We start from the raw sequence: 14,962 nt of genomic DNA on the forward strand, positions 1-14,962 counted from the left end.
TTCCTAAATGATTAATTATAGATTAAAATTAGTGGTAGGAAAGTTTGTACACCCTATTTAATGAACCAACCAATCAAAAATCCCCTAAGTGGTTAACATTATTATAAAACTTTGGGGACTAGTGTAATAAACAGCCCAATGTCCCCTACCTATAAAAATAATAAATTAAAAATTGTACTTACATTGAAGCATCATCATAGTTTGTTGCAGCAGTTACTTGATTATCATAATTATTCTGTAAATAATATTATTACATATACTATTAATTTTCATATTTTCATTGTTTCTTATTTTTACACCTATATCAGTGTGCTGTTCAGAGACAACAAGACCGGTATTTAACGATTTTAATCATTTTTTTCCAGTATGACCTAGAAACCGATTAATATCCGCTGGATTAGAACCGGTTCTCAGCTATACTGAAGAATCATAATTAGCATCATATTACAGATAATTTTCCACAAATATTAATTAAAAAATCATAAAATTGATGCCGGTTTTGTTAAACCAGGCCTTCGGCCCTTCAGTTCTACAAACACTGGTTTTATTCTTATAATTTTTCATTTTAATATCCACGAAAAGCTGTCTATAATACGATGCGATAAATAACTATAAAACAACTTTCCTAGATATTTTACTTCAAAATATTAGGTATTAAATGGAAAAATATGGAAAATCTTTATAATTTACCACAAATATCGTGCAAGCTAATGGATTAAAATCGCTGAATATCGGTCTCTGTACTTGTATTATCATAGTATTATATTTATAAAGCTGTACAAAATCTATATATCAAATTCATGATCAAGAAAACAATAAAAAATAATTTAGATCCAAAGTGTTCTGCTGTAAATAGTAATAAAATGCTTTTTTAATAAAGATTTAAACATAATATTAAAACTTTAAAACTGAAAAGTATCTTAAAAATTGTTGCTTTGCAAAATTCGTGTTTACCTATGTATTTAATTAAGATTCGTGGCTTGCAAATCAATTAAAAAATCACTTACAATTCCTGCAATTTACTCATAAAATAAATTTAAAGCTTTTTGAAAAAGTAATAATGCCCCAATCTAAGCAATAAAATACAATTGAATCATATGATATGTTACTATAAAAATATTAATTGAATATAATAATTAGGTATAATACTAAAATTTTTACTTAAAAATTTATAAAACTATTTCCAAGTATTTAAAACCAGGTATCTAAAGGGATAAGACAATTGTCGATAAATAATGTACATCCCTCCTAATAATAATAAACAAAATTACCCCTTCTGAAGACTGAACTTAGTGGTTAAAACGTTTTTACGCCAACTAATAAAAAAACATTATTATAAACCTTTGGAGACTAGTGCAATAAACACCCCACTATCCCCGCTTTCTCTGATTTAAAAACCCACAACTTGAAAGAATTAAAACTATTTTGTAACTTATTACACACAACTTTGAAGACACCTTAATTGAAATTGACAGAGCAAAACTAAACTGTTTGCAATACATATGTAGTTGCAAATAAAAGATTTTATGTTGCAATCTGAATAAGTTCTAATTTATGAGAAAAAGGGAGGGTTTAGCTTATTACCTAGACAGTTATTTATGTATCAATTTATCTGGGATCTAAAGGGATAAGACAATGACCGATAAATTGATGTACATCCCTAATGGTGGTACACAAAACTAACCCTTTTGTAGATTAAATTTAGTGGTTTACATATTTTTGGGCACTTAATTAAATGAATCCACTAATCAAAATTCATTAATTAGTCCCTAAATTTGTTGAGCTATAAAATAAGAAAAAGTTATTATAAAACTTTAGGGACTAGTGTAATAAACAGCCCAATGTCTTCTCCCTCCCTGGTCTAAAATACATTCATCTGGTAGATTAATAAAACTAACCATTACTCGATACCAGAAAGAGAGAGGGGACAATTGAACAATTCATTAAACTAATCCTTAAAGTTTTACAATAACGTTTTCTTGTTCATTGGCTTAACAACTATGGTGACTTTTACTGAATTTTGATTGGTTGTTTTATTAAGTTGAGTGTTCAAACATTTTAACCACTAACTTTAATCTAAAGAAGGGGTAATTTTGTGTATCATCATTGGGGATGTACATCAATTTATCGGTCATTGTCTTATCCCTTTAGAATCCTGACTCGATCCTCAGTTATATTTGAAAGAAATGTTGAATCACAGGTAAAAATAATAAATATTAGAAACTCCCTTTAGAAAAGATACAAATATACAAAACTTAAAATCGATCTTTGGCAATATAAAGAAACTGAGAAAGGTAACAGAAAATATAAAAAGCTCTGCGTTGGCTAAAATTGCAAAGATCAAAGTACTTTTTCTGGCAAATTAAAAAATTAACATATCAAAATGTTTGGACATTATAATTGCGTGATAATTATTTAATAGGAAAGCTTAAAATAGCTGATTAATCACATTCCTAGTTACAGGGCTCGGCAGCCGCGCGTTAGCCGCGATTAAACCTCGGATGGTTTCAATTTTTTTTCCAAAGAAGGATTGTCTTATTTGGGTCAGGTTTAGACTTCCAGCTAATTGTAAAAAGGTTGATTTCCCTAGAGGCCTACAGGCGGTTGCCGAGAACTGCCAAATTAATTGTTAGTTTAAGCTAATATAGCTTAGCATTTTCTAAATTTAGTTACAATTTTTTTTACTCTGAAGAACTTTCATATCAAAATTTGGTCGTTGGTAGACTTTTAAATTCTTTAGTTATGAAAAAGTAAGAAATTGAAAATCAAAGAGCTTATGTATTGAATTCTTATTTAAATATTATTTTAAACCCTATTTCTTTATACAAATTTAGTTTCCTAACTATTATATTCCTATGTCTCATACAGTGCATTTATAAAATAAAATAAATGCAATTTTTATGTTATTATAATGATATTTTATGCACAATAATATTAGTTATTTATCGCATCGTGTTATAAACAGCTTTACGCGGATATAAAAATGTACAATTAAAAGACTAAAACGCGAAATCCCGAAAGCACGGGCTAAAAAACTGGTTTTAATCTTATGATTGCACATTTTTAAATTTATTGAAAACTGGATATAAAACGATACGATATATGTATGATTTTTCAGTATGGCTTCGAACCGGTTCTAATCCATCGTATATTAATCGGTTTCGATCAAAGCCATACTGGAAAGTGATTTTCCTGGATTTTTTTCTGTTGATTTGTAATGGTGACTTTTTCGTTCTCTATTTTTCTTCGGGAAACTTGTTACTGGTACACACGATTCCAACACAAATATTACATAATTACAACCGTACACGTGTACTGTAATTCTTATTAATTTGATTCTCAACTTATTAATCTGTCTAAAGCATTCTGATAATCTTGATCTAAATGAAATAATATCTCTTAATTCCATCCATTAAAAAAAGATAATTCGATGGGTTTACTGTTTTAATCTTCGAAATACAAAATTAATACCTAGCAATATGATAAATTATAAAATATTATAGCACCAAGTCTTGGAAATTGTGATTTTTTGCATCGTATTATAGACAGATTTCCGTGGATATTAAATTAATACATAAAAACATAAGATTAAAACCAGTTATGTTAGACCCGTGTGGCTGCAGGCCCGGCCTAACAAAACTGGCATTAATATTATGATTTTAATTATAATATACGTGAAAAATTGTCTGCAATTCGATGTTATACATGATTTTTCAGTATGGTTAAGAACCATACCTTTCTTCATACTTAGCTTAGTTTTTGTTATTAGGGGAAACATTTTGTAGGGGACTTTCAACTAAAGGTCTTGCAATTAAGAGGTCATTTGTCTGAAAAAGCCATAATAGTTATTTCTCGTATCGTATTATAAACGGCTTTCCGCGGATATAGAATATACAATTATAAGATTAAAACTAGTTTTAATCTTATGATTGTACATTTCTATATTCGTAGAAAACTGGATAAATACGATGCAAGACATAGTTTTTTCGTATTCATGAGAACCGGTTCCTATCCACCGGATTCAAATGAATACGAGAAAAAAAATATTTTATCACATATTTATAAAGTTTTTGTGCATATAACAGATCTATAGTATAGATGTATATACAGACAACTACTACCTCCCTTCATTTTTCAAAGACCTCTTTCGTCTGCTTCTAAATAATTTTCTGCTACTTAGCTGAGTTAATATAAGCGATACCATTGGTTGATTTTCAATGACCCAATAGGAAGGTTGCACAAGACGATTGCGATGGGGAGATACATTTATTTAACCCTTTCTCCCTCTAGTGTTTTACTCTAATGTGCATATTATACTGGCTAAATTTAAGAGAACATTCCTGATTTGCTTAAGGCTTCATGGACTTTGTTAGGTTCGAATCCAAGCTCTGACAACTTTCCAAATCCATCCAGATGATTCCTGAAACAATGAAAATCATAAAAACCTGAGGTGATTTCTTAAAAAAAACTTTTGCCTCACTAAAATTTTAGTAAGGCAAATATCCCCTCTAAATTTTTAGCGAGCCTCACTGATTTAATTAGTGGGGCAAATTTTTTAAAGAATTCACATATGATACTTTTATCTAAAAATTTTTAAAGGATTTTTATTAAGGTAATGGGAAGATTTTCTTGTATATCAGTTAGTTACTCCAAAAAGAGAAATATTGCTGATCAAGCCAATACCACCCCTCCCCCATCCTAATTCAACAAAAAAGTTCCCATTTATTTTTGAAGGGGTGGGGGCAAGGATAGAAAATCATCAATAGCAGAAGTGGTAATTTTGTTTATCATATCAGGAGAGAGAGGGGGACGGGTTGATTTATCGGCAATTGCCCTTGCACTACCTGGATTTATTTTCATCGTCATGATACAAAGCTACAGCCTCTAGACACGCCTCTTCCTTGTAGCCACGCTCTACTAGCCTAAACAAAGATCAGCTGATTGAAAAGCATGGTACTGGTACGTGATTGCCGCGTAAACTTATTCAAAAGTAAAATGTCGTCTTTTGTGTTGAAATAATATTACGAACTTATAAGTTAAACAAATATCATTTTGTTACAAGAACAAGGATGACAACATTCATAAGTGTAATTACAAAAAATATTAAAATTTCGCAAGGAAAGTCAATAGAATGAGGGACAAAGTAAGTTCACACATTAGTCAGAGGAATCATCACAAAAAATCAATATTAAAATAATTACCATAAAAACTTATGGTTTTGAAGTACAGAATATTTTTTTTAAAAGATTGATTTTAATATCTTAAATTTTACATTAATAATCGGCTTTACATACTTATATTACAATAATTCTACACCTAAGTAATCCTTAACATTAAAATACATAATTTCAAAATTAAAGAAGATTCAGTGAATAATAATATTTTTTTATAGATGAACATAACAGCATTTAGTAGAAAAACTAAATTTTTTAATTATCCACGATTATGAAAGATTAACGAAAGAAAAAAAGAGTAATTACATCCAACTATTTACGTGAAATGACATAATTTTTAACTAAAATATTACCTACATGCATTTATAAGTAGCAAATGTACTATAAGCTTAATAACTTTGGGGACTTTTCTTGAATTTTGATTGGTTGGTTCATTAAGTTGAGTACCCAAACATATTAATTACTAATTGAAATTTACAAAAGAAGTAATTTTATGTACCATCATTAGGGATGTACATCAATTTATTGTCCATTGTCTTATCCCTTTAGATCCCTGCATAAACTGAAACTTACTTGTCCACGCTAACACAGAAATTGAGCAGCTTCTGGCTGTCAGCTCCATAACATCTAAAATATGATTCTAAATAATAAAATAACAGGATGTTTGTCTGTTTGTACCGAAGAATCTCGCTAACCACTAAATTCCAGGTATAAGGTAAAACCAAAAAGCGAAAAAAATCTAAATCAATATTTGGGGGGCAGATGGAGAGGTCGACAATTTTACTATGTGTTGCCCCCCAACGATTGTTTCCCGAATTAATTTCATTATTGGTAATAGCGGACTAAATTACGATGTTTTGCAAGAATTAGCTATTTGAAGGACAGAAAAGCTAAGTTATCTAAGAATTTGCTATGTTTTGTAAGAATTTGCTATGTTTTGCAAGAATTTGCTACATTTTGTAAGAATTTGCTATGTTTAGTAGGAATTTGCTATGTTTTGCAAGAATTTGCTATGTTTTGCAAGAATTTGCTATGTTTTGTAAGAATTTGCAATGTTTTGCAAGAATTTGCTATGTTTTGTAAGAATTTGCTATGTTTTGCAAGAATTAGCTATTTGAAGGACAGAAAAGCTAAGTTTTCTAAGAATTTGCTATGTTTTGTAAGAATTTGCTATGTTTTGCAAGAATTTGCTACATTTTGTAAGAATTTGCTAAGTTTTCCAAGAATTTGCTATGTTTTGCAAGAATTTGCTATGTTTTGTAAGAATTTGCTATGTGAAGGACAGAAAAGCTAAGTTTTCCAAGAATTTGTTATGTTTTGCAAGAATTTGCTATGTTTTGCAAGAATTTGCTATGTTTTGCAAGAATTTGCTATGTTTTGCAAGAATTTGCTATGTTTTGCAAGAATTTGCTATGTTTTGCAAGAATTTGCTATGTTTTGCAAGAATTTGCTATGTTTTGCAAGAATTTGCTATGTTTTGTAAGAATTTGCAATGTTTTGCAAGAATTTGCTATGTTTTGTAAGAATTTGCTATGTTTTGCAAGAATAAGCTATGTGAAGGACAGAAAAGCTAAGTTTTCTAAGAATTTGCTATGTTTTGCAAGAATTTGCTATGTGAAGGACAGAAAAGCTAAGTTTTCCAAGAATTTGCTATGTTTTGCAAGAATTTGCTATGTGAAGGACAGAAAAGCTAAGTTTTCCAAGAATTTGCTATGTTTTGCAAGAATTTGCTATGTTTTGCAAGAATTTGCTATGTTTTGCAAGAATTTGCTATGTTTTGTAAGAATTTGCTATGTTTTGTAAGAATTTGCAATGTTTTGCAATAATTTGCTATGTTTTGTAAGAATTTGCTATGTTTTGCAAGAATTAGCTATTTGAAGGACAGAAAAGCTAAGTTTTCTAAGAATTTGCTATGTTTTGTAAGAATTTGCTATGTTTTGCAAGAATTTGCTATGTTTTGTAAGAATTTGCTATGTTTTGTAAGAATTTGCTATGTTTTGCAAGAATTTGCTATGTTTTGTAAGAATTTGCAATGTTTTGCAAGAATTTGCTATGTTTTGTAAGAATTTGCTATGTTTTGCAAGAATTAGCTATGTGAAGGACAGAAAAGCTAAGTTTTGCAAGAATTTGCTATGTTTTGCAAGAATTTGCTATGTTTTGCAAGAATTTGCTATGTTTTGCAAGAATTTGCTATGTGAAGGACAGAAAAGCTAAGTTTTGTAAGAATTTGCTATGTTTTCTAAGAATTTGCTATGTTTTGCAAGAATTTGCTATGTTTTGTAAGAATTTTCAATGTTTTGCAAGAATTAGCTATGTGAAGGACAGAAAAGCTAAGTTTTCTAAGAATTTGCTATGTTTTGTAAGAATTTGCTATGTTTTGCAAGAATTTGCTATGTTTTGTAAGAATTTACAATGTTTTGCAAGAATTTGCTATGTTTTGTAAGAATTTGCTATGTTTTGCAAGAATTAGCTATGTGAAGGACAGAAAAGCTAAGTTTTCCAAGAATTTGCTATGTTTTGCAAGAATATGCTATGTTTTGCAAGAATTTGCTATGTTTTGTAAGAATTTGCTATGTTTTGCAAGAATTTGCTATGTTTTGTAAGAATTTGCAATGTTTTGCAAGAATTTGCTATGTTTTGTAAGAATTTGCTATGTTTTGCAAGAATTAGCTATGTGAAGGACAGAAAAGCTAAGTTTTGCAAGAATTTGCTATGTTTTGCAAGAATTTGCTATGTTTTGCAAGAATTTGCTATGTTTTGCAAGAATTTGCTATGTGAAGGACAGAAAAGCTAAGTTTTGTAAGAATTTGCTATGTTTTCTAAGAATTTGCTATGTTTTACAAGAATTTGCTATGTTTTGTAAGAATTTTCAATGTTTTGCAAGAATTAGCTATGTGAAGGACAGAAAAGCTAAGTTTTCTAAGAATTTGCTATGTTTTGTAAGAATTTGCTATGTTTTGCAAGAATTTGCTATGTTTTGTAAGAATTTGCAATGTTTTGCAAGAATTTGCTATGTTTTGTAAGAATTTGCTATGTTTTGCAAGAATTAGCTATGTGAAGGACAGAAAAGCTAAGTTTTCCAAGAATTTGCTATGTTTTGCAAGAATATGCTATGTTTTGCAAGAATTTGCTATGTTTTGTAAGAATTTGCTATGTTTTGCAAGAATTTGCTATGTTTTGTAAGAATTTGCAATGTTTTGCAAGAATTTGCTATGTTTTGTAAGAATTTGCTATGTTTTGCAAGAATTAGCTATGTGAAGGACAGAAAAGCTAAGTTTTCCAAGAATTTGCTATGTTTTGCAAGAATTTTGCTATGTTTTGCAAGATGAAGGACATAAGCAGCCTTCCTAATGTAAGAATTTGTCAGACAAAGGACATAAGTCACCTCCCTTAAGTTAGAATTTGTTAGATGAAGGACATAAGTAGCCTTCCTTAGATCAATTTCCAGTGACTTCTGTCCTAATTAGGAATGACTTTGTTTTCTTTCCATGATCCCTTTTTTTTAATTAAAAAGGGCATCAGTTTAATAGTACTTCATCATTTTTTTTCTAATAAAAGAATAGATGATATGTACCTAATATATTCTCCAATTACCCAAGGAGGTTGGGAACATTAAGCTGTTCATTACGCTAGTTTCATGATAACTGTTTTCTTATTCCTTGGCTCAATAATTTTATGGACTTATTTAATTTTGATTATATTGTTCATTAAATTGAATGTTCAAATGTTTCTTCCACAAATTTAAATCTATATAAGGGATAATCCTATTATATAAAGTAATAAGGTTTTATTTTTGAAGCTAAATATTTCGATAACTGATTGAGTTCCTTCTTTTAGGGTAGCGTTACATCGGTCTCGGGATGGTTTTAGACTATTTTACTTTTACATAAAAGCCTTGGGATGAATTTAGCCTATTTGTTTGCCCCCATATTAAAGTCTCTAGATTCTAGAGGTACATACGCTAATGTACATCAATTTATTAGCCTTTGTCTTATCCCTTGAGATCCCTGCAAATTACATCTCACCGTATCAATTTGGAAACAACTAGTGATTGGCAAGGTACGTTATTATAAAAGTTATTTAATTTGTAAAGTTTACCAATAAAGGATTCATTTATATTAATTTAATCTTGGATACAAACACTGTTGATACCAGGGATATCAAGGGATAAGACTACAAGTGACATTAATTTGATCTACACCCCCGAATTTACAAATAGAAATTTCACCTCGTGAAGATTAAAATTATAGGTGGATAATTTTAGACATTGCTTATTATTGTAAGGATTTAATGAAGGTCTCAATAATGATGAACATGTATATAAAATGCTGGAAACAAATATGATTTCTATTACTATGTCCCTTATCTTCCTGGTTGTTATTGTAGTAAGGAAAAAGAGACTTGTATCTGTGCTACAATTTTTAAAGGAATATCTTTTATTAAAATTAAAACCAGGGACTTTAAATTAGACTTGTAACCAAAGTTTAATAACCACATTATCTTATTCGTTGGCTTAAAATCGTTGGGTACTTTTATTGACTTTGATTGGTTGGTCCCAGTCAGGGAGAGGAAATTGGGATGTTTATTACACAAGTACCCAAAGTCTTAAAGTAACGGTTTCTTATTCGTTAGCTTAACAACCTTGGTGACTTATTTTTAATTTTTATTGATTGGTTTATTTAGTTGGGTGTCCAAACTTTTAAAACACCAATTGTATTCTACATACGGTGTAATTTTATGTATCATCATTGGGGATGTACATTAATTTATCGACCATTGTCTTGTACCTTTAAATATGAGTTGCTTTTGCTATTTTCTTCTTATTTATTCTTGACATTTATTATTCTTGTGAAATTTCATTTCTATGTATGTTCATGTACATGTAAGGTCATTTTTAAAGCGAAGCTTTTCCATAATTAGGGTCCGTCCGTCCGGAACGGATAGCTTATTTAGTAAATTTAGGCATGTTAAAATTGTCCTATCGATTTCAAACTTTGCATGGCGTTTCATGTAGTAGTTAGGTATTATTTTGAAAGCGTAGCAACTTTATAATCGTTACCAGAATGTCCGTACGTCCATTGTAAACATGTTTATTTTAACTTTTTTAACAACTAATTTGATCTGATTTTTAAAACACTTATTTCTAGGACAATAAAGTAGAATGTCGTAAGCGAAGAATCTCTATAATCAAATCCTAAAAATGTTAGTATGTCCTTAAACATTATCCTGTATTTAGTCAGTTTTTCAACATATTTAATAACAATTTTGTTTCGACTTTTATACATTTATATTTGTTAATGTTCGTTTGTCCTACCGATTTAGAGCTTTTCTTTTATGGATGTTGTCATCCTTGTTATTAGAAATACAATTATAACAGAGAGAAAGTTAGTTTAACTTTGTTGCAAGTTTATCAAACAATTGTATTTTTTAATTAAACTGTAGTTTGTCAAATATTTCAGAGCTCGGCAGCCGCGATTTAGTATCAAATTTAAACCGGCATGTGTGCCAAAAAAAAACCCCAAAATATGGATTGTCTATTTAGTACCTAACAGGTTTAGAAATTTAGCTAAAATTTAAAGTTATGATCTAAAGATGTCAATGAGGTTTACACGCATGCGGCTGATGAGCCCTGAAATATTTATTGTCGATTTGGCTCAGAAACGGTTTTCGAAGCAGCAGAAATGAATCGGGTTCAGGGCCATACATGAAAATTGAATTTTAGTAATATTGAAATAATTGAAAAAGACTATGTTTAAAAAAAATGCCTTTAAATTACCCTAAACGCCCAATATAGATCTTTGGTCAAGACAATTGTCTTTAAATATATTATTTATATATTTGAAACTTTTTCTTAATGAACCCGTTCTTCATAACGCAGATAATATAAGGTCAAATATTGAACTTTGAAAATATATAATTGATTGTGCTTCTCCAGGGAGGAAGGGACATTTAACTGAATAATGCACTGATAGCCACGTTATCTTATTCGTTGCCATAAAAACTTTTGGTATTTTTAATGAATCTTGATGGGTTGGTGTCAGTACTTTTGAACCAATAATCCATCTACAAAAGGGGTAATTTGGTTTTATCTCTATTGGGAACTTACATCACTTTATTAAAGTCCATTGTCTAATCCCTTTAGCCCCCTTTAATAAAAACATTTTATTTTCTTGTGCTTGACATTTTCTTGCAGTTAATAATTGGCAATTAAATGCATATTGATTAGAATACAGTTCAATTGCATTCAAGATGGAAAAGGTAAAACATTGATTTTGTTACAAGCAAAGCTTTTAAAAACTTCTATGATACGTTGGTGAATCATCATATTCGTTGGTGTTAATTTTATTATTCGTGGAAAATTGTCTGTAATACGATGCTAACATGATTTTCAGTATGGCTTCGAAACCGATTGATATCCGCTGAGTTATCACCGATTCTCGGCCATACTGAAAATCATGTTAGCATCGTATTTCAGACAATTTTCCACGAATAATAAAATAAAAATCATAAAGTTAGCACTAGTTTTGTTAACCCAAGCCTTCGGACTCCTGGGTCTTACAAAACTGATCATCTGATAATTTTTCATTTTAATGTCCGCGAAAAGCTGTCTACAAAACGATTCGTTAACAACTATTATCGCTTTGTTGATGTGAAAACAATATGAAACGTTTTGAACACAATCCTATATGTCTTCTCTTTTATGTATATCCAGTGAGATATATTAAACGGCACGACCGAACGTTCTAAAATTGTAAGGGCAGTTTAGTATTTTCTTGGGTAGGTTGTTACTTTTTTGTGGGGGGGGGGGGGATACGTCAATCCTCGATATTAGTATAATAATGGATCTAGGATATACATGGATGTATTGACAGCGGAAAATTTGTCAATTTAGCTTGTAAATATAGACCTCATTTATTGGCCAGTTCGTTGATGCAGTAGGAGAGGAGGGGATGTAATAAAGGTTGTTGATGAGGGTGGGGTATTGTTTTTCTAGTCAGCTGCGACCATCCCTTTATCAGAGTACATGAAAATCTGGTGCAACATCCAATTAATAATAAATCGATTAATACAATTTTAGCATGTTGTGGTCTTATATAAACGTTTTTGTTAGTTTGACATCAGCAAAGAGTTTGATATAGCTTTGCAATAATATTGATTTTGTCGTAGGAATTAAATTCTCCGCTACCCCCCATCTCAGAAAACGTTCCATCACCTTCAAAAGAAAAGGTATGCTTGTTTGACGTCTTTCAGTTTAGAATAATAACAAGGACTTTGATTTTTATAAGTAGCGAATACTATTTATATAAAAACATTGAAATTGAAAAAAATTGAAAAAATCTGAAATATTAATATTGTTGAAGGTAAGAAAATTAAAAATATATAAATATTGTTTGTTTTCAAGAAGAAACCAGGGATCTTAAAGGACAAGAAATTGGAGATAATTTGATGGTACAGCCTATGAATGCTGGATAAAATTATTGGTTAAAAATATTGAACCAATTAATCACAATTCAATAAAAGAACCAAAAATAAATTTCCAGCTAACAAATAACTGAACAATAAGTGATCAAATTGGCGATAATTTCCCCCCTGTCATAATATCCACAAAGGCGACAAACAATAGATACGACAAACGCTAGAATTAATCCTTATAATAAAGTTAAAGGATGTTTGTTTGTTTGTACCGAAGGTTCTCGCTAACTGCTGAATCGATCGGGTTCTCCTTAATAGAGTAGCTTCTCATAGGTCCAGGAAGATTTATAATTATCTTGGGGGAGGGTACCACCACCCTCCCAAGATATTTCGCCCCTAAAAAAAAACAACCCCCCCCAAAAAAACACCCCAATATATAAAAAAAATACTAAAATAAAAAATGGGGTTGGGGGGGGGGGGGGGGGTCGAAAGTTTTATAAGAAAATTTTCTTATTCGTTGGCTAACCAACTTTTGGTACTTAAATGAATATTGATTGGTTGGTTTAATAAGTTGAGTGTTCAAATGTTTCAACCACTACTTGTACGCTATAGGGGATGTACATAGATTTTTTTTGGCCATTTTCTTATCCCTTTGGATCCCTGCATTTATAGTAATATAAATTTAGTATTTATTAAAGAAAAAATCTATGAAATTTTTAAAAAGTTTTAATTCTAGCGTTTGTTGCTTCTAGTGTTTGTCACACTTTAAAAATTCTACTGTTTGTCGCGAAATTGAAAATTTGTCGTAGTCTAGTGTTTGACGCATCTATTGTTTGTCTGTCTAGCGTTTGACGCATCTACTGTTTGTCTGTCTAGCGTTTGTCGCATCTACTGTTTGACGTATCTAGTGTTTGACGTAGTACCAATATCCACGTATATATACATTAGGGCAAAGCTGTAATATGAAAATAGTGAGTAAAATAATTTTAAAAATGTCTGTTTTAAAAAAAATAAGATAAAGTTTAAAACTTAACTGAGATGGAGTGACGTGTGGACGTTCGCAAGTACCCTATTTAAAGAATAGCTGCACTCCTCTTAAGGTACAAAACTTAAGATCTATAAAAAGTAACTCAATATAATTTATTGGAAAATATCTTCATTTGTTCTTCAAGTTATTAAGTTATCTATTTGTGCAACAATTCATTTTGGTAAACTTTAGTCTCTATTTATGAAATAAATTTAAAATAAGGGGTTTGCTGTTTTTTCGTTTGTTTGTTAATTACTTTAGATCAGGTAAGGTTAGTTTATATCGGGTACTGGGTTATGGCACCGCAGATTAAGGCCCCGCAGTGTTAGGGCCTCTCACAATGGATAGGCAAACGAAAACTACCCACCCTTATTTTGAATTTACTTTAAAAATAAGTGTCGAGGTGGTTCAGTAAATGATAGGCACTTTGAAGGGAAATACACTTTTAATCAACTTAAGTTTAAGATGAAACTTATTGCACATTTCAAGTTTATTTCTTTTGAAAAAACACTTATTGCATACTTTAGATCTTCCTAAGTGTTTATTATAAGTTTTTAATATGTGCTTTAATTTTATTTACTTATCTAAAGATTTTGAATTTAAATTATTTGTTTTTCTTTACAAACTATCCCCCGGTTTCCCTCTTCTGCCTGTCCGACAGTCATTATTGCTAGTTCTTTCTAGTTTTTTTCCTTCCTCTTTTATTATGACCACTAAATATCTGCTCAACAATATCACTTTACCCGATTGTCCATGAATGATTTTTGTTGTTTATTGGTGTCGCCATCCTTGGCTATCATTATTGTTTGATGACCTGCCTGTCACATAACTGTATTAGGTTTTTAAGTCTTTAGTATGATACAAATAGTTCGGGTTTCGAACTCGACATTTCAGGGAAAAATTGTCTGGTCTATAACCCTTGTATATAAAATACGTATGTAAAATGATACCAAAGAATTATTCCAGGGCTCGACAGCCGCGCAGAAGCTAAAAATTAAAACTTGCTTGTGTGCAAAAAATTCAATTCTGGAAAGTTGGATTGTCTGTTTAGAAAAAAGTTTATACATCCAGCTGAATTTAATATCATAATATGACTATTTCACTAAGGCTGACATGTGGCTGCCGAGCCCTGGGTAAATCCAAAGTAATTTATTCGCCTTAATTCAGATGACAGAATATACGGCACGTGAAAACAGTTCACAGAATAAAAGTTCACAAGATGTAAGTAATATAAACTTTAATCATCATAGTTACGAGTAAGTTGTGTGTTATTTTTCCAGAAACATCTCGTAAACGTGAGGTCACGTGTGTTTTATAGAGGGCTCGAAAATTTATTTAAACACTCCTT

General features: G+C 30.6%; 2 protein-coding genes across 2 annotated transcripts in view; both read right to left on the reverse strand.

The window, feature by feature from the left end:
• LOC145312393 (uncharacterized) overlaps positions 1–297 on the reverse strand; it is a 16,091-nt gene extending 15,794 nt beyond the window's left edge. The window contains exon 1 of the mRNA XM_080151630.1: positions 183–297. The gene's annotated coding sequence lies outside the window, so the exon portion shown is untranslated. The remainder of the gene's footprint in view (positions 1–182) is intronic.
• Positions 231–14,414, reverse strand: LOC145312394 (uncharacterized). Its single transcript, XM_080151631.1, has 5 exons — positions 14,358–14,414; positions 5,748–6,016; positions 4,845–4,922; positions 4,341–4,420; positions 231–3,380 (listed from the first exon to the last, which is right to left on the reverse strand). Exons 1-5 carry the CDS (start codon positions 14,412–14,414, stop codon positions 3,340–3,342), a joined length of 525 nt encoding a protein of 174 aa, XP_080007757.1. The 3' UTR covers positions 231–3,339.
• Positions 14,415–14,962: the final 548 nt, after the last annotated feature.

Source organism: Acartia tonsa, chromosome 2 (assembly GCF_053477335.1).
Source record: "Acartia tonsa isolate MP-2025a chromosome 2, ASM5347733v1, whole genome shotgun sequence".
In the NCBI taxonomy this organism is placed as follows: Eukaryota; Metazoa; Arthropoda; class Copepoda; order Calanoida; family Acartiidae; genus Acartia; species Acartia tonsa.